This window comes from Pseudophryne corroboree, chromosome 3 (genome assembly GCF_028390025.1).
Source record: "Pseudophryne corroboree isolate aPseCor3 chromosome 3, aPseCor3.hap2, whole genome shotgun sequence".
Lineage (NCBI taxonomy): Eukaryota > Metazoa > Chordata > Amphibia > Anura > Myobatrachidae > Pseudophryne > Pseudophryne corroboree.
Window position 1 is genome coordinate 334,323,785 of NC_086446.1, and position 21,589 is coordinate 334,345,373.

The 21,589-nt window shown below is 43.5% G+C and overlaps 1 protein-coding gene across 1 annotated transcript; it reads right to left on the reverse strand.

The window, feature by feature from the left end:
- Positions 1–9,193: 9,193 nt before the first annotated feature.
- Positions 9,194–14,134, reverse strand: LOC135055463 (uncharacterized). The gene is made up of 2 exons (XM_063959575.1): positions 12,688–14,134; positions 9,194–11,342 (listed from the first exon to the last, which is right to left on the reverse strand). The coding sequence occupies exons 1-2, from the start codon at positions 13,781–13,783 to the stop codon at positions 10,456–10,458; spliced, it is 1,983 nt and encodes a 660-aa protein (XP_063815645.1). The 5' UTR covers positions 13,784–14,134; the 3' UTR covers positions 9,194–10,455.
- Between the last annotated feature and the right edge of the window lie 7,455 nt (positions 14,135–21,589).

Sequence of the window (21,589 nt, forward strand, 5' to 3'; positions counted from 1 at the left end):
TCGGGTCAGACCCAGTTTACACTGCACCTTAGATTCAGGTTATTCCTGGGTCAGCCCCATTTATACTGAACCTATATCTGCCCTGCATATCACAGACACTCCCTTGAGGCGGACCTTTGCATACACAGCCAATCAGCAGCTTTTAAACATAAACCTTAAATTGCACAATTTACATTACATCCTTACCCGAGTTTGACACTAGTAGTTAACAGTGTCGGATTCCCAGGTCACTCGTCCCAGGTAATGTTTCAAACTCAAAGACCCTTTTACACTGAGCTACAACCCAGGTAGACCCAGCAATAACCCAGGTTATTGTGGCAGTGGAAAAGGGGTATTAGCGACTAAGGTCAAAGCCCCTGCAATTTAGACCAGAGTAGACCTTTTCACACAGAGACAGGATCCAGGTCACCCCAGCTTGCCCTGGAATTATCCCAAGTTTTTTGCTCAGTGTGAAAGGGGAATTATTTACAGGCAGCTATTATAGCCTCTCACATATACATAGCATAATCTGCAGCAATATATACAAAAATAATTTCCAGGGAACCTCTGGCTTTAAATGGTTTTAAAAAATAAAAGGAATCTGTTAATCCAATAATCTGACACCAAGCAGATACGATATGCAATCAAAAATAGATTGAATTCATTTAAATAAATAAAAAAAATAGGATTTTAATTACCTACCGGTAAATCCTTTTCTCGAAGTCCGTAGGGGATGCTGGGATTCCATATAGTACCATGGGGTATAGACGGGTCCACTAGAAGCCTTGGGCACTTTAAGAATTTGATAGTGTGCGCTGGCTCCTCCCTCTATGCCCCTCCTACCATACTCAGTCTAGGAAACCCGAGGAGACGGACATACTTTGAGAGAAGGATAAATAAGGAAAGTGGTGAGATTACGAACCAGCACACACAAAACAAGAGGAAAGCCATGCTAACCAAACTTGAAACCAGGAACAGCAACAGCTGAACCAAACAACATTACTGAACCAAGTAACAGTGTAGGAAGAACAAAGCACCGGGCGGACGCCCAGTATCCCTTACGTAATACAAGAAAAGGATTTACCGGTAGGTAATTAAAATACCGGTAGGTATTTTCTTGTATGTCCTAGGGGATACTGGGAATCCATTTAGTACCATGGGGAAGTACCAAAGCTCCAAAACCGGGTGGGAGAGTGCTGAGGTTCCTGCAGAACTGATTGACCAAACTGAAGGTCCTCAGAGACAAAAGTATAGAACTTTTAAAACTTTGCAAACGTGTTCGAACCTGACCAAGTAGCTGCTCGGCAGAGCTGTAAAGCCGAGACACCACGGGCAGCCACCCAAGAGAACCCACGACCTAGTAGAGTGGGCCTGTACAGATTATGAAACCGGCAAACTTGCAGTGGAATAAGCATGCTGGATAGTGGGCCTGATCCAGCGTGCAATTGACTGCTTTGAAGCAGGACACAAAATTTTATTGGGATCATAAAGAATGAACAGTGAGTCAGATTTCCTGTGATGAGCTGTCCTCTTTACGTATACCCTCAAAGCCCTCACAACATCCAAAGACTTTGAAGTCGCAGAGGTGTCCGTGACAACCGGAACCACAATAGGTTGGTTGATTTGAAATGCGGACACCACCTTAGGAAGAAATTGCTGACGAGTCCTGAGTTCAGCTCTGTCTTCATGGAAAATTAAGTAGGGGCTCTTGTAAGACAATGCCCCCGGCTCCGACACACGTCTTGCTGAAGCCCAGGCCAGCAGCGTGACGGTCTTCCACGTAAGGTACTTTACATCCACCTCCTGTAACTGTTCAAACCAGTCCGATTGGAGGAAGTACAGAACTAGATTGAGATCCCAAGGTGTCGTGGGAGGCACAAAGGGAGGTTGGATGTGCAAAACACCCTTCAAGAATGTCTGGACCTCAGGGAGAGAAGCCAATTGTTTCTGAAAGTAAATAGACAAGGCCTAAACCTGGACTTTAATGAAGCCTAGATGTAGGCCCACATTCACTCCCAACTGCAGAAAAAGCAGGAAAAGTCCCAGGTGAAATTCCACCACATAATATTGTCGGCTTTCACACCAAGAGACATACTTCTTCCAAATACGGTGGTAATGTTTAAACGTTACCCCCTTCCTGGCTTGAATCATAGTCGGGATGACCTTGTCAGGAATCCCTCTTCTAGCTAGAATCATCCGTTCAACTTCCATGCCATTAAACGTAGCCACGGTAAGTCGTGATAGATGAACCGGCCCTGTTGCAGAAGATCCTTGCGAAGAGGTAGAGGCCACGGATCTTCGATCAGCATCCCGAGAAGATCCGCATACCAGGCCCTTTGCGGCCAGTCCAGAGCAATGAGTATTGCTTGAACCTTTTCCCTTTTTATTCTCTTTAGAATTCTTGGGTTCAGAGGAAGTGGAGGAAACACTTACACCAGCTGGTAGACCCACAAAGTTGTCAGAGCATCTACCGCCGCTGCTTGTGGGTCTCTCGACCTGTAACAATACCGCTTGAGCTTCTTGTTGAGTTGAGAGGCCATCATGTCCATCTGTGGATATCCCCACCGACGTGTCAACCACTGGAACACCTCCGGGTGAAGGACCCACTTTCCCGGGTGCAGGTCGTGTCTGCTGAAGAAGTCTGCTTCCCAGTTGTCTACTCCCAGAATGAAGACCGCCCAAAAACGCCACAGCGTGTTTTTCGCCCAGAGGAGAATTCTTGACACCTCTGACATTGCTGCTGTGCTTTTCGTTCCGCCCTGTCGGTTTATGCACATTACCACCATCACATTGTCTGACTGGACTTGAATCGCCTGATTCCGAAGTAGAGATGAGGCCTGCAGAAGGACGTTGTAGATATCCCTGAGTTCCAGGTGTTTATTGGAAGGATGACTTCCTGACTCGACCATCTTCCTTGAAACTGCACCCCCTGGGTGACTGCTCCCCAACCTCTGAGGCTTGCATCTGTGGTTAGCAGAATCCAATTCTGAATCCCAAACCTCCGACCCTCGACAAGGTGAGAAGTCTGTAGCCACCATAGAAGGGAGATCCTGGCTCTTGGTGACAGACGGATCCTCTGGTGCATGTGAAGATGCGATCCGGTCCATTTGTCCAATAGATCTAGCTGGAAGGGCCTCACATGAAACCTTCCATACTAAAGTGCCTCGTAAGAGGCCACCATTTTCCCCAGAAGGCGAATGCACAGATGCACCGAGATTCAGGTTGGCTTCAGGACAGCCCGCACCATCTACTGGATTACCATAGCCTTCTCCAAGGGAAGGAACACTCTCTGAGACTCTGTGTCCAGTGTCATTCCCAGGAAAGGAAGCCTCTGTGTCGGTTCCAGGTGAGATTTTGGTAAGTTCAGAATCCACCCGTGATCCAGGAGTAGTCTGGTTGAGAGGCCAATGCTGTCCAACAACCGCTCCCTGGACGGTGCCTTTATCAGAAGATCATCCAGGTACGGAATTATGTTCACTCCCAGTTTGCGGAGTAGAAACATCATCTCTGCCATCACTTTGGTGAACACTCTCGGTGCCATGGAGAGACCAAAAGGCAGGGCCTTGAACTGGTAGTGACAGTCCTGCAGTGCAAACCGTAGATAAGCCTAATGAGGTGGCCAGATAGGAATGTGAAGGTACACATCCTTGATATCTAGAGACACTAGGAATTCCCCCTCCTCTAGACCTGAGATCACTGCTGTCAGAGACTCCATCTTGAATTTGAACACTCGTAAGTACGGGTTCAATGACTTGAGTTTCAGAATCGGTCTTACCGAACCGTCCGGTTTCGGTACTACAAACAAGTTGGAATAATACCGCTTGTTTTGCAGATGAGGTGGAACTGGAGCAATGACCTGAGTCTGTACCAGTTTTTGCATGGCATCCCGTAAAGTTATACGTACCTCTTGTGAAACTGGTAAGCCTGATTTGAAGAATCTGTGAGGTGGGAGCTCCTGGAACTCCAATCTAGTCTTGGGAAATAAGATCTATGACCCAGGGATCCTGGCACAAACTTGTCTAGATGTGACTGAAGAATTTTAGTCGGTCTCCCACCTGCCAGTCTCCCAGGCATTGCGGTCCACCGTCATGCTGAAGGTTTTGAGGAAGCAGAGCTTGAGCTCTGTTCCTGTGAACCAGCAGTTGCTGGTTTGCGTGGTTTACCTCTAGCGCCTCTGGTGGCTGTAGAAGAACCTCTGGGTTTGCTCCTAAACTTGGCAATCCAAAAGGACTGTAAAGTGGAACCTGAGTAAGCCTTCCTAGCTGGGGAAGCTGCCGAAGGAAGATATGTGGACTTACCCACAGTAGCTTTGGAGATCCATTTGGACTAGTTCATCTCCAAATAAGGCCTCGCCTGTGAAAGGTAGGCCTTCCACGCCTTTCCTGGAGTCTGCATCTGCAGTCCACTGGCATAGCTATAGACGCCTGCGTGCAAACGCTGCCACAGCTGTAGTGCATGCATTAAGCAAGCCTATTTCTTTTATGGCTTCCACCATATAGTTTGCAGAGTCCTGTATATGTTGCAGGAGCAAAATAATCTCCCCTTGAGGTAAGGTATCTAACCCCTCAATTAGGTTACCTGACCATTTGGCAATGGCTCTTGTAATCCACCCACATACTACAGTGGGTCTCTGGGCCACCCCAGCAGCTGTATACAAGAATTTGAGTGTGGTCTCAATTTTACGATCAGCTGCATCTTTCAGGGAAGTTGCACCCAGGCAATACAATTTTTCATGACAGCCTGGATACTGATGCATCCACTATCGGTGGATTATCCCATTTTTTCTATCCTCAGGAGGAAAAGGAAAGGATGATAGCAAGCAACCTTTTAGGGATCTGAAATTTCCTATCAGGATTAACCCACGGTTCTTCAAACAGGGTATTTAGCTCCTTTAACACAGGAAATGTGACTGAGGATTTCTTTTTTATATTAAAATAAGATTCCTCACTCTTCTCTGTCACCTTATAAGGGATATACAGAACTTCTCTGATAGCCTCTATTAGAGCCTCTATTCCCTGTGACAGAGTACCCTCCCCACCTCTGAGTCTGCCTCCCCCTCTTCCATGTCTGACCCCTCATCATCAGAGTCAGACAGCAGGATATGGGCCAAAGTACATTTTAACGCACAAATGGCAGGGGACTGAGACACCGGTTTGGGAACTGAGTCTCTTTTCATAAACTCAGTCATAGATTGTCTTAAGTATTGCATCTCTTTCTCATTGCGGGACAATTTAGTAGAAATGTTGGAAATCATTCCCCTGATGGAGTCCAGCCATGCTGGTTCTGCCCCACTAGCCTGGAAAGGGATGCTACACTGAGTACACACTAGTGAACCTCCTGGAGAAGAGGAACGCCTTACTTGAAACACACTCTTTGCCTGACATACTGTAACAGTGAATGCACACACAGGAACAGGTTAAATGCACAATTAATCCACAAAGAGCCCTTCCAGGGAGACACAGAGATAGTATGGAGCCAGCACGCGGCACCCTAACCGCTAATGTCAAGCTTAGCCAGGTCGCAGATTAAGTACCTATATTAGGAATTTAGTACACTAATAACCACTCCCCCCTGCTATGACCTCCTGGTACAGCTGAGGTAATCTCCGGAGGAGCTGCGCTTCCCTGTCAGTCAACGTCTGTGTCAGCTGCAGAGGGAAATGGCGCTAGTGAGCTGCTGGATCCACTCATTGTGAAGCCCCGCCCCTCCAATGGCTCACGGTCTACCCGCTCTTTTTTATACTGGCTGTTTGTGTCTGTGTGCATAAAATGGAGACATACTGCTTTTATGGCTTCTTTGCCAGCCTGGGTACTGTGTCCGCTGTTCAGCGTCTGTGTCCTCACACAGTGGGAGATGCAGTCGCCCCATTCAGAAGCCGTGCGTCTCCATACCCTCATGCCACCATAATGGACTGCGACCCGCTAACCGGGATGCCGGCTTAGTACTCACCACTCTTTTTTCCTCTGGCTCTGTTAGGGGTGGCGGCTGCTGTGGGAATGTATGCTCGCCGTGGTGGGGCTTGCAAATAGTTCCCTCAGGAGCTAGTGTCCTGTCAGCGGGGAACGGGACCATTAACCCTTCAAGAGGTTGGGCCATCCTTCCCCCTAAGTCCCACGAAGCAGGCAGGCTGGTGTCATCCAGTCCTGCCTGAAAATAATAAACATATAAAATAAATGCAGAAAACTCTTCAGGAGCTTCCATAAGCGTGACCAGTTCCTCCGGGCACATTTTCTAAACTGAGTCTGGTAGGAGGGGCATAGAGGGAGGAGCCAACACACACTATCAAATTCTTAAAGTGCCCAAGGCTCCTAGGGGACCCGTCTATACCCCATAGTACTAAATGGATTCCCAGTATCGCCTAGGACATAAGAGAAAAAGTTTTATTCTTTTTAATCAGTTTAATCTTAATGAATGATCCCCACTATAAATGATTTTGTCATGAAAACCACCCGTGCATCGGTGACATGCCAGCATGAAATGGTTAATCAAAGCAAAATCATCTGTTCTGTGTAACATTACTAAAATCCCCAAATATATATCTCATATTAAATATGTATTAAATATGTATTGTTAAAATTATTAGCATTTATTTATAAGGTACCAGATATTTAATCAGCGCCATACATAGAAAAGATACAAAGGTACAAAACAGGGTAATCAATGCAGCAAAGTATTATATTTAACATAAAGTACATATTTACATGAATATACATGTAGGCATAGCTGTAGGGGGATGCTGTCAATAAACCGGCTGTCGGGATCCCGGCGTTCAGGAGACAGACACTGGAATCCCAACAGCTGGCATTTTACCGACAGTCGGAATCCTGACACCCGCCCGGTATTCCCACTCAGTTGGTGGGTCCACACTGTTGCCATATAGGTAATTGTCCGCACTTAACATAATATTAGGGCATTGGATATTGTCTGAATTAAAATATAATTCATTATAAATAGTTGATGTAACCATAGTGAATAGTATAGTGGATATATATAGTAAGAGATAGCTGAATTAGGTTTGTATATGTATAAGTTAAATGTTTAAGTAATTTACAAAACTACATTGTGTGTATACTGTATATATTTGTGGTTTACTGCAATATTAAGAGTCATTGTGGTCTGACCAGATATTAGGCCATAAATGAAAATAGGTACTGTATGTGACTGAGAGTTCTTTTGGTCACTGGAATTCACAGGTGTGCTTACAGTAGATCAGAATCAGGATTTGCAATACCTTTGGCAATCATAAAACTGGTTTGTCTATTGTCCAGTAGAGGCCAAGCTAGGGACCATAAATTAGCTACTACAAAAATAGATCACATCCATTGATAAAACATGCTTCAGGCAAACAAATATTTTTACACTTCAAATAACCAAAGGAAGGTCTTTGATGTACAGTATAAGAAAGGACTACATTTTATGACCCCAAAACACATGTCTGGTGTGCCACCTTAGGGCAGAACAATTGGACATGTTTTATGACACCATGCCTCCGTGAACAGGACACGACAGCTCAGTTCAATGTATGTTTTATGACAGCTTGGAATCTGGCAAACCTAGAATTATCTATTCCATTGGAAACTGTGGGAATATGCTAGTTTGAATTGGTGAAATATGGCATAAAAAGAGGCAGGTCTGATAGCTAGGAGTTAGGAAGGAGAGGAGTAGAGAAGAAGTCAGGAAGAAGTGAAGACGAAGGAGACATGTACACGCAGAAGGAATGATCCTTGGGATGGCAATCATGTACTTGCAAGTATACACTTTATGTTAGTAATTGAAACTGTTTGTGAAACTTATGTCATGTTGTTTTGTTTTGTTTGTTCTATAACTAAAGAAGCATAGATAATATTAGTATATATATATATCACTACTGTGTATATCTTATTCTGTACGATTTGATCTGCCTGTAAATAAATAATCATATAAAAGGAGCTGTAATCTCAAGCTTGAACTCTCTTTAAGAAATCATAACTGCATAATTTCATAAGTCATATGTATAAGGACTGCGTATTAAAATGTCTATCATAGACTGTTCTTCATTCATGCGCATACACCAACATCCATAAAGAAATAACTGACACTGACACCAGGATATGTTTGCCAATAAAATTGTCAGCTTTTATTAACCAAATGGTATGGTGGCAAGGAGGGACGGCCTATTTAAATGTCCCTATTTATTCTACCCTTTTAACTGTGGCTGATAACAACACAAGAGGAGGCAAGGGCCCAACTTCAGCCCGGCCTCCATCGCATAACAAATGGGGGTTATTAAGGGCCCAATTTCAGCCCAGCCCCCATACATCCCAAGGGGAGGCTCTTAAGGGGCCCAATTTCAGCCCAGCCCCCCACTCATCACAAGGGGCCACCATGGGCCATTTGCCACCCCTTGTGTTCTTTCTCCTTATCGGGAATACCGTGGCCAACTCTCCACTCAAGGTATTCCCCAACTTCCACCCAAAGGTGCTCAGGTGTGTACAAACTCCACCGGAGACCGAAGCCCACCTGGTCCGATGGAACTCCGGCCCCGTAATGTATCAAACTCCACCACCTTCACATCTCCTGAGCACCTATAAAACTCTTTAAATTACAGCCACAATTTAAGGCCGTCCCAACCCGCCAAGCCGACACCAATAATAAACTCCTCAAGGGCGGGTGGGTGGGTCAATTTTCACTGAGGAAAAAGGAGGGAGAACCTAATCAGTCCTCTCCTTATAAGGCCTAAGCCCCTCCCATCACCAGACTCCTCAGTCACCTCATAGGCCCATCGTTACCATGGATACTACCACTTCTCCAGCTGCTTCATTCAGCCTGCTATTCAGAATTTTATGTCATTACAGCCATATAAAATGTCCTCCGTTCTCTTAAAATGTCTATCATAGACTGTTCTTCATTCATGCGCATACACCAACATCCATAAAGAAATAACTGACACTGACACCAGGATATGTTTGCCAATAAAATTGTCAGCTTTTATTAACCAAATGGTATGGTGGCAAGGAGGGACGGCCTATTTAAATGTCCCTATTTATTCTACCCTTTTAACTGTGGCTGATAACAACACAAGAGGAGGCAAGGGCCCAACTTCAGCCCGGCCTCCATCGCATAACAAATGGGGGTTATTAAGGGCCCAATTTCAGCCCAGCCCCCATACATCCCAAGGGGAGGCTCTTAAGGGGCCCAATTTCAGCCCAGCCCCCCACTCATCACAAGGGGCCACCATGGGCCATTTGCCACCCCTTGTGTTCTTTCTCCTTATCGGGAATACCGTGGCCAACTCTCCACTCAAGGTATTCCCCAACTTCCACCCAAAGGTGCTCAGGTGTGTACAAACTCCACCGGAGACCAAAGCCCACCTGGTCCGATGGAACTCCGGCCCCGTAATGTATCAAACTCCACCACCTTCACATCTCCTGAGCACCTATAAAACTCTTTAAATTACAGCCACAATTTAAGGCCGTCCCAACCCGCCACAGTTTCAACGAAACCCCGCCACCATACCTCTACCTTACCAACTAACCCTAACTACTCCTAAAACCCTTCAACCTATCAATAAAACTCCTGAGAAAAAATTGCTAACCACAAATCACCCATAAAAATTTCAATACCCCTCAAATTCAGATGGACACCATCGGCCATATAAAGATGAGGAGCAGAAACTGAAATTGAGGGATGTGGGACCACAAACCCCCAATTTTCGCTAACAGCTCTGCCAACCACAGAATTGATCCGGCGCCGGATCAACTCAATGGCAGCGGGTCTGTCTGCACCCCTCCACACTAAACGAGGGATTATCTCCGACCAACCTACACTCAAAAAACACAACCTGTTCTGTAGACTAACTACATCCCTAACTATGGTTTTCCGAAGATCTAAACCAGACCTCCTGGTCAGATCATTTCCAGCAACATGGAACACCACCCTCAGGGGGTATCCCGACCTCTCCACTTGCTGCCAAAAAAGCGGGATGACTTGCTCCCACCGAAGTCCCCTCACTCCAATCCATCTGACCAGATTAGCTTCCGGGGACTGAAGGCACTCAACACCAGACCTTTCACCATAATAAATGTATGAGTGCCCCATGATCCAAATCGGACACTCATCCAAGCGCAAATCTGAAAATACAAAAGCATTCACAAAACTTATTGAACAAAAAACCCCTAAAACAAAAATCTTGCAACAACATTAACCCAAAAACATCCCTTTAAAATCTTGCTAAAATGGTTTAACATTTATTTATTACATATTTTAATTTGGCCTCTAATGTGATAATTTTTGAAGAGAATTGTTCTCCTTTTACAAAGGGAGTTAGATAAGGGGGGGGGATCAGACTTGACGAGAGGCGAAAAACACACCTGCCAGGCGGGTTTGAACCCCCAGGCTTAAGGCACCTGACAGGATAAAAAATTCCTCAAGACCCCCAAATATGGCGAGTGGCTGAAACCTCAAGTCTGATTTATTTTTTATTTTTTTATTAACAGGTCAAAACCTGATATATTTCCGAAATACATCAGACTTCCACCTTCCCAAGGCTCTAATTTGCCCGCTCGAACAGCCTTCCGCAGCTGCTGTTGTCGCCGCACCTATTCGAAACGAATGGGTACCATATCTCGATACCGGCAAACCCATCGTGCAAATACAACGTTCCATCACCCATCTAAATTGAAATTGAGTCACCGGCATACCATCCAAATGCTGCAACCATGGACCTGGCACATCAGACCTTGTCTTCAAATAAATCCTCGCCAAAGACACAGGACAAATCTCTATGTCATCAACACAATTCAAAACAACCCAACAACCTTTGCCCAATTGGTCCGTTTTGGAACGTTGTACTTTGCACCATAAGCCTCCCTCTTCCAATGACACGTGTTCACGAAGAATAGGTGACCTTGCTGATTTCGAAGCAGCCACCAGTTCACTGACTCTAAAGGCCCCAAAAAAGGCCATGACGAAACACAATGTAAATAAAAGTGTTTCGTAATCAGATGCACAGACATCCTGCAACACGACCGCCATGCGCCGCAATATTGAAATAGTTATTGGTCTACGTGCATCTTGTACAGGGGGCATAACTCGAGCCCAACCTTTAAGAATCTTTGCTAGAAAGAAAGATTTTGTAAAATCATGCCGGCCATAAAGTCTCAAGAAATAAGAAAGAGCAGACAGTAAACGTGTTACGAACCCTCTTGGTCTGCCTGCTCTAAAACATTCCCACACATAATCCAATAACATTGCGTAATCGGTCTTACCTTGATCTTGATGCAGGCGCACATATCTTTCCCACTCTCCCATGGCATTTTTGTACCCTCGAAGAGTGGAGGGAGCCAGGGCTCGAAAAGCTAAGCCCTCCAATCCGGGCGTATAACCTGCCAGGCATAAGACGGGCAAGGGTCACCAGATACCTTCGCATCCGGAGCTAGCACCCTAAACCTGTGACACTAGAACGCGATAGCGCATCTGCCACTCCGTTTCCAATGCCCGGAACATGCTTAGCGCAAGTTACTAATGAGACCCCTTTCCACCCAAAATTTTTTGCCATGGGGCAGAGAACAACCTACCTAAAACATGCTACTGGAAATGATGAATGCTAAATTAGCCGGAATTTTCCTGTAATCTTTTTAAGAACAACCCCAACTGTGAAAAAATTAAATAAGGCAATGGAGGGCAACTAAAAAGACCTACCATCCTACCCAATGCAACTTCTTTATAATTTTTTTTTTTTTTATAAACTGTTAACTGCAAGCCACACGTAAATTGTAAACCTGTTAACTTAACTGGAGCAAGTGCCCTACTTGGACGCTGCCGCCGCTGGGATTCGTTGATCCTGCTTTTGCCCACTACCTCTTCCACTAACTGTTTGCTGGCAGTTTTTTATGGGATGTGTTCCTTCACAGCGGATACAAGCATGACGAAAACGACACTTGAACCCTAGGGTACATTGACTATTATTGAAGGCATAGCACTTGCCTGCCCTATTCTTACCCAACAACCATTTATTGCTGGAATTGCCTTGTTTGTCCACCAGACCCTCTAAACCACTCTTAAGAGGCTGGGTAACATCTACAAAGATCTCCACATCTTTTTTACCAAAATCCACAATCTCCTTCCCATTTTGTTTTCTCCGAAACTCCTCATCATAGGACCTCCAAGCTGTCCCGCGCCCGGATCTGGCCAATTCGTGTAGCAAATACATATATTTAATTATGTTCATGTGCTCCTGAGGCCTGGATTCCAAATAACAGGCTGCAAAGATAAGCATGCCCTTCTGCCAGTTAGAGTAAGACTTATAAGCCTCCTCACCTATACCTGATTTCTTTTTCGCCTCTTCTAATGCTTTTCTCCCTTTGCTGGTTAAAGCAAATATATTAACGAATTTTCCTTGTCTAATACGCTCCCTAATTCTAGGTCGAACTCCTCTCAATACTGCAGTATTAGCGCATTGCAAAGAATCCTCAGGACCCTCCTCCGAGGACATGCTGGAGCTACTATGTCTACGCTTCCTTTTATTTTTTCCATTGCAACCCCTGCATCTGCTATCACATGAACCCGGGGACTCAGAGGAAGAAGTAGATGAGTCCCTGTGCCCTCTGCGCCTATGCTTACGCTTTTTTGACGCTTTTTTACCACATACTTTATCTGTGACTGCGCCCCTGTTACCTGACCCCACCGCTGAATCATTCTGGCGCGCTGCCGGGTGCACCATCGACTCACCATAACGACCACCCTCGTCCAGGGCAGACTCTACCACCGCAGCTGATTCCCCAGAATCGTCCTGCACCTCAGGGGCTGCAAGGGACTCCTCTGTAGAAAAGCAAGGAGAAACATCTACCAAAAATTCATTAACATTCCTATTGCCCCTATTACCTCCACCCGATCTGGCCTGTAAAACAGCCGCCCCTGATTCATCAACGCCATCCCTCCGCAAATCAGCAGAATTCTGCCCCCACAAAAAATTCCTTTCAGCGTTATTGGCATTCAGCACCGGGACCAGCGCTGATATGACCGAGGTGCATATAGACGCTACCTCAGACGGATTGAATCCAGCTCCATTACCTCCAAAGCATACCGCATCAGCATCAGATCTCCCCGGTACTGTGCCCCTCATACCACGTAGCTCCCCAGTTCCTCTTTTACTCCTAATATTACACGCGGCGGGCCTTACAAGCTGTCTTCCAGCATTACTAATACCCAATGTCCTCGCGCCCTGTCCCGCTACAATCGTGTCAGCGCTGTTGTTTATATTACTAACCGAACCCATTGTAATACCACTGTTGGGTGCCCCCTCTCCTTGCACCGACTCTTGTAATCTTGTACATCTCCCAATGTGCTCACCTCTAGTAAGAATCGAACTTCTTCGACCACCTCTGGCAGCCACGGACCCCCGCGGGCCCACGGGGCGACCGCGGCGTACCTCCGGCACATGAACTCCTGAGGTAACACCTCGGGATGCTAAAATTCTCCTTAACACCCCGCTCGGCGACTCCGTCATAGCCCCCACACTTCGCGACATGTTATTCACGGAAACCGGTTCCTTTGAGAAGTTTCTAGAATTGTCACTCACAACAGCAGCTCGTGTCACCAACGCGCTACTGACCCGGCCTCTGCGTGACGCACCTTCGCCCGCCAAAATTCTCTCAGGCTGTCGAGCCCGACCCCTGGTGGCGGCATTACGAACATTATTCCCAGCCTGACTTCTTGTCTGTAATGACCGCTGCTGTCCACTACCTGACCCTAAGCCAGCAGCATCCCTTACCCCGCTGTCGATAAAACGAACAGGGGGCCGCACAGTACGACTGGGCCTCGGCATGTTAAAAGATAGGAAAGATAAATAAGAGAAAGTTCAAGAATAAAAGGAGGATGAAAAGCTTAAAGATTAGTAAAGATGGAAAGGAAATGAGAAGAAAAACACCACAAAATCACAAATAATACACAGTTAGTACAAAACAAATGCAGAGCACTTCACTGTTCAATTTTCACTGAGGAAAAAGGAGGGAGAACCTAATCAGTCCTCTCCTTATAAGGCCTAAGCCCCTCCCATCACCAGACTCCTCAGTCACCTCATAGGCCCATCGTTACCATGGATACTACCACTTCTCCAGCTGCTTCATTCAGCCTGCTATTCAGAATTTTATGTCACTACAGCCATATAAAATGTCCTCCGTTCTCTATTTATCAGCCAATTAGTTTGTAAGCCTCACCAAACAAAAGTAATTGAAGCGCTGTACAGCCAGAATTCAGATTTTATAAATTTAATATCACAATATAGACAAAACACATAAACATACAACACTAAACACACATCATTTTAAAATATACTTAAAATGACAATTACTTCAGAGATTAATTGGTACTAGACAACCTAGCCATTGGAAATACATCATATAATCCTCTCGATTCTCTATAAAACACCGGAATGATCAGTCCTCATTTGTTAATTAATCTGTGCACAATAGCAATTAATTAATCACAGCTCTTTAATGATTATCAAATATATCTTGCTGGTCATCCGTTATTTAGAGCCACAGTCCAGATCAAGTAAACATGCAAACAGTTAGTGCAAATTCATGTCAGACTCTGTCCACAGCTGTTATTTGAATACTGCATGCATAAATATATATTAGCCTTTAGTAAAGCCCAAAGCAAAATTGCAATAGATTAGTAGATGAGTAGAAAAACATCCGTAGCAGAGTATAAAGTCACAGCTGATGCGTTTCCAAATTAGTGCATTTTAGATCACTTAAACTTGTTAGTAAATAGCAAGCACTCACAACTTAATGCACACCCCGTCAACATGGGTTAGTAGATGGACACTGGAATCTTGGTTGGCTAACTGTGCAATGATCACCCCCAGTTCCTCAGGAAGCCGCCGAGTATAGAGGCGGAGAAACACGTTGAGGTTGCTCTATATGCACGGCTGTGACCTTCTGACCATTGGTGGGACATCAATCAAACGGACTTGGTGCGGCGGGACCCCAGACAAGCTATGGCGGTATACAGCACTTTTTGCCGCTGGAGGGGGAATCATTTCCCTGTATAGTTTGAAGCTACTGGGGGTGATCATTGCACAGTAAGCCAACCAAGATTCCAGTGTCCATCTACTAACCCATGTTGACGGGGTGTGCATTAAGTTGTGAGTGCTTGCTATTTACTAACAAGTTTAAGTGATCTAAAATGCCCTAATTTGGAAACGCATCAGCTATGACTTTATACTCTGCTACGGATGTTTTTCTACTCATCTACTAATCTATTGCAATTTTGCTTTGGGCTTTACTAAAGGCTAATATATATTTATGCATGCAGTATTCAAATAACAGCTGTGGACAGAGTCTGACATGAATTTGCACTAACTGTTTGCATGTTTACTTGATCTGGACTGTGGCTCTAAATAACGGATGACCAGCAAGATATATTTGATAATCATTAAAGAGCTGTGATTAATTATTTGCTATTGTGCACAGATTAATTAACAAACGAGGGCTGATCATTCCGGTGTTTTATAGAGAATCGAGAGGATTATATGATGTATTTCCAATGGCTAGGTTGTCTAGTACCAATTAATCTCTGAAGTAATTGTCATTTTAAGTATATTTTATACACCGGCCGTATGTTTAGTGTTGTATGTTTATGTGTTTTGTCTATATTGTGATATTAAATTTATAAAATCTGAATTCTGGCTGTACAGCGCTTCAATTACTTTTGTTTGGTGGTACTTTTTTGGGAGAATCAGTGATCTCCTTTTTCTTTGAAGCTGCAGTACACCCAGATAGAAGTGGGTTATTTATCTGGGAAATTCTCCCTAAATAAGTCAGCGCCTAGACAAATCTTTTTTCTTTTTTAGTTTGTAAGCCTGACATAATATATTTGCATATATATATGATAAACGCATATTAATTAAAATATATCCATATATTAAATACCATATATGATATATTAAATATTAATATTCATAAATATGATTCCATAAATCAATAACGCCACCAACCAAGTGGGAATAGAACCTGTGGCGAGCAAAGCGAGCTATTGGGCCCGATGCATGGCGAGCCCAGCCAGAGTCGGCCCTATGCATCTGCAAACTAGGCAAATGCAAAGGGCATTTGGTATGCCTAGGGGCACAAGCAGCTTCTGTTGATTAAAATGATATGCGACATGCCTATATTCTGTGTGTGACTGTGGTTGTATCTTCACACGAAATGCTACATTACAGTGTATTCCTGGAAATCACCGTAATGTAACATGTCGTATGCAGATACAGCCACAGTCGCACACAGAATATAGGTATGCCACATATCATTTTAATCAGCAGAAGCTGCTTGTGCATTCTAGCAACATAGTAATGCAAATAACACACATTTTCATCAAAAAAAGGCACCCAACGTTAGCAGAGCTGCCATCTGACTCACGCTAGGCTTCTCCTGCCGCATGGCGTATTGAGGCAAGATGTATGAGGACATATCTGTATCCAAGCAGAGGCAGAGGTCACAGTGTTAGCGGCCATGTGAGTGCTGTATGCAGGTGGGTTAGTAGTGTTTGACATATCTGTAAGGGGCATTATGTGTGTCATGTGTATAAATGAATTAATAATGTGTGACATAAGTGTAAGGTGCACTATGTGTGTCATTATGTGTATAAACGCACTAATAATGTGCGCCATATGTGAAAGGGACATTATGTGTCATTATGTGTATAAGGGCATTAATAATGTATGGCATATGTGTAAGGGACATTATATGTATAAGGGCATTAATAATATGCGGCATTTGTGTAAGGGACATTATGTGTATAAGAGCATTAATAAAGGTTGGCATAATGTGTAAGGTGCATTATGTTTAAAAGGACATTGATAATGTGTAAGGGGCATTACTGTGTGGTTTTATGTGTATAAATGCATTACTAATGTGTGGCATTATGTGTATAAGGTGCTCTACTGTGTGGCGTAACGTATAGAAAGGGCACTACTGTGTGGTCTAATGTGAATAAAGAGCAATAAGGTGTGGTGTAATGTGAATAAGGAGCAATTCAGTGTGATGTAGTGTGAATAAGGGGCACTAATGTGAGGAGTAACATTTATAAGATAAAGTGGTACTACTGTGTGATGTAACGTGAATTAGGGACACTATCGCATGATAAAATGTAAATAAAGTTGCACTACTGTGTGGTGTAATTTTAATTGGGGTACTAGTGTGTGGCCATGCCCCTTCCCACAAAAACACGCCCCTTTTTCGGCTGTGTGCCAAATGTGCGCACTTTTCCTATTTAAAATGTAGGGAGTAAGAGCACCAAAAGGAGGACTGCATGGGTGAGGGGTTATGGTGCTGGGAAAGGAGTGCAGGGTCAGAGGCAGAACAAGTGAATGGTGCTAGGGGGCACCAGCCAAAATTTTGCCTAGGGCATCATATTGGGTAGGGCTTTCTCTGAGCACAGCAAACTCACGAGGGGACTTGCTGCCTCATTGTCAGGATTCCGGCAGACGGGATGCCGCTGTCAGTATACCGACAGCCTGCATTCTGTCTGCTGGGATATCATATGTATCCCACTGTAGGGTGTGCATATAGGCTGAATTATTGGGCCTAGGGGTAATGTTGAAACAAGAGGGGAGAGGGCACTGGTCGTAAGAACTTTTAATCTAAAAAAAAGGAGCTGGGAATAGGGGAGAAACAATGGATTAGGGATGGTGGAGGGGAGAAAAAATCAGGCACAGATCCTGTAGGCTAAAGTGAATAAGTAGGTTTTGAGGGAATGCTTGAATCAATGGATGTTGTGGGAGATTCTATTAGGGAGAGTATTGCACAACCTAGGGCAAGGACAGCCATCCTTTGGGATTCACCAAGTAGACATGTTGTGCCAAAAAGGGGGCATGGCCTCCCTGCAAGGGGCATAGGGACTGTCCCACCGAAATCACACATTGACTCCCATTAATAAAACACATTAAATAAACACACACACATTGACCCTCACAGGTAAAATCAAACACACTGTTACCCACAAAAAAAAAAAAAAAACATTATAACCACAGGAAAATAAAAAACACTGTCTTCCATGGAAAAAATAAAACATATATTAAGTTGCCCCAGCCCCTGACAGGAGACTGACCTGACCTGTCTGAGAGAGAGAGGAGCTCCTAGCCCCTCCCTGCTCTTAGCTGTGGGCAGCATCGGCAACACAGCAGCAGCTGTTTAGACTCCAGAGCATTATGCGGGTGTTATGGCTGCCAGTCTTGATCAGTCCAGGGTCACGGCATTGACCACACTGAGCCCCCTATGGGCCAGTGCCCTGGAGCCGGCTCTGCTTCCGTACCTACCCCTTAATCCAGATGACTTCGGAAGGCAAGATTGTATGGATAATTTATTAGTAGAAGATTGAGCCCCCAAAACTGCCAATTATTGAAAACAATGTAATTAAACCACTATGTTTCATCTCGATCTGTCAAGTAGAAACTGAGAAAACAAAAACAAAATTTATTGGCATCATCAATGCAAGAGGTACTGTAGCAACTCATGATTATGCAAATATATGATCCTTGCACCCAAAAATGAACAAGTTCACTCTAGTAACAACTATATATTGGAGAGGTTCCCAGAGGAGATGAGAGTTTACAATTCTATAAACACTGTTATGAATGTAGAAGTTGCAGTGCACTATCCTCCTGATTCCTAAATAATCTGTCAGTGTCAGAATTACCCGCACATATTACAATCTTGAAAGTTGGTGTGCCAATAATACTGTTGAGAAACTTAAATCTGCCTAAATTGTTCAATAAGACACGTCTGAAAGTTAAATCTCTTTAAAGAAACGTTGTAGAGGCCACTATATAGACAGGATACGGTAAAGGTAAAAATGTATATATGCCTTGAATTCCTCTACTTCCCAATAACTTTTCCTTCCAGTTTAAGAGACTTCAGTTCCCAGTAAACATCTGTTTTATGACTATTAACAAGTGTCAGACTCGCTGAGGGTATTCCGGCAGACAGGATGCCACTGTTGGTATACTGATCCATGTATTATTACATACTAGATCCATGTATGTGTCATATTTTAATTAGCTAATACTAGCGGCTACAAATTTATAAAGTTAGTCTCAAACATATATTAAAGAAAGTATCAATTGTACTTCCCACAATGATTAAACAATGAACTTGGAGTGACCCAAATATGGCCCATTCTAGCCAAAATAATTTAGGCAATCTTTTTGGCTCTGTAGAGCTTTTAAATTGGCAAGAAACAAAAAGCTTGGTATACATTCTTAGATTGACAGATGATCTAAAGTAGTCCTTTGACAGGGATGTGTAATTAAACAGAAGCTGGAGGGCCATTTATTGCCTACTCCTGCAGTCACAATCTTTACAGTGCTATTTGATAAGATCTCAAGCTGTATTTACAAATTTAAAGTGACTGTGTATGGGGGCATGTTGTACACTGCTGTATGCTGCACTGTACTCTGCTGTACTGGCTGTGCTATGTCCAGACTCACAAGTGGCTGTCCTGTATAAAGTTGCCGTGTATGGGGGCATGTTGCACGCTGCTGTAAGCTGTGCGGTACTCTGCTATACTGGCTGTAGTGTGTCCAGACTCACAAGTGGCTGTCCTGTATAAAGTGACTGTGTAGGGGGGCACACTGCTGTATGTTCTGCTATACTCTACTGCATTGCTGTAAATTGTCTGTGCTGTGTCCAGACTCACAAATGGCTGTGCTCTGTATAGTGGCTGTATACTGTATCTTGGCATGCAGCATGTTGCTGTATGCTGAGCTGTACTCTGCTGTATTGGTTGAGCAGTGCCCAGGCTCACAAATGGCTGTGCTGTGTATAGTGACTGTGTAAAGGGGCACACTGCATGCTGTACTCTGCTGTAAATTGTACTATTTGGTGCACTTTACTTTCATGCGATTTGTTCACTTGCATCTATAAGCCCTGTAACTTCACACAGTTTGAACCAAGCTGCAAGTTCAAAAACAGAACTATATATATAGATATAGATATAGATAAATATATATAAAAGTTTACTACATGTAGTAAAAGCAAGGCACTTTCCAGACTTTTGAGGTCAAATGTATTCATTGAAGTTTATTAGCATGGACATAGAGGTAGCCAATGTTTCGGTCCCATTATGGACCTTTGTCAAGGCTTCATGATTTGTACAGTGCAACTGAGGGAATCACACGATGTGTGTCAGTGCATGGAGCGTCACTCTGATGACTGAGAGAAGTGGTTCAAAGAGATATGTGCACTGCAAACACACTTGTTCAGGTCCCAATATACTGTTTTGTAGTATCATAAAATATGCACATCATGAGTGTCAAAGACATTATAATGACATGGACAGTATAAACTAAATAAAAAGTGTGATCAAGATAAAAAGACCTCATTATGGTGGAACATAAACATACTGGGAATTAGCATTCCTAACATACTTTGAGAAACAACATTTCTAGTTATATTTACAATATTTTTAGACATTTGTAATTATATAATATTTATGGTTGTCATAGTTTTGTCTACAATCGCTATCCTAATAGAATGACCTTATACTCCTATATCATACATGTATTGATTACGTTGTACCTATGAGTAATGTTGATTCCCTGTTATGTAGATAATAAAATAAACAAGTGCAGCTTTGCAAATATCCAAGTCTGTGAAGAAATTAGGCTTGATATAGAGGAACATGTTAGAAACATATTAGAGACATTTTAGAAACAAATTGGATAAATTCCAGCAATAAATGAACAGTGTGTCTACCCAATGTTCATTGGTTACAAAGCAATACACGTACTCCAACATAATGGTTACAGTTGTTCATTTAAGTCATATGGGGCCAGGGTCTGTAGTCTAAAATTCCACTTAGATTCCAAGCGCAACATAGCCTTTGCCCTATCATCACCTGTCTTCATCGGTGCACAAAGGGGGTAATTCCAAGTTGATCGCAGCAGGATTTTTTTTAGCAATTGGGCAAAACCATGTGCACTGCAGGGGAGGCAGATATAACATGTGCAGAAAGAGTTAGATTTGGGTGGGTTATTTTGTTTCTATGCAGGGTAAATACTGGCTGCTTTATTTTTACACTGCAAATTAGATTGCAGATTGAACACACCCCACCCAAATCTAACTCTCTCTGCACATGTTATATCTGCCTCCCCTGCTGTGCACATGGTTTTGCCCAATTGCTAAAAAAAATCCTGGTGCAATCAACTTGGAATTACCCCCAAAGTTATTAAAAATATTGGCTAAAATTACCTTCAGGCTGTGTGTATAAGGTGTATATGAAACATAAATATATTCTGTACTTAGACTTAGGTCCCATCCCCATGATATCTCATTATGGTATGCAATTATTCCAAAATACGGAAAAATCCGATATCCAAAATACTGCCGGTCCCAAGCATTTTGGATAAGGGATACTCAACCTGTATGTATGTATATATATATATATATATATATATATATATATATATAATTCAGATAAAATGTACATAGGCTATGACACATATAAGGATATAAAAAGAGGAAATAACAACAAAGCATAAAAGATTCTGAAAATATATCTTATCTATGAGGTAGGAGGTCAATGAGGAGAACCCAATGCGTTTCATCCTCATGACTATAGGCCTTTGGCCTAT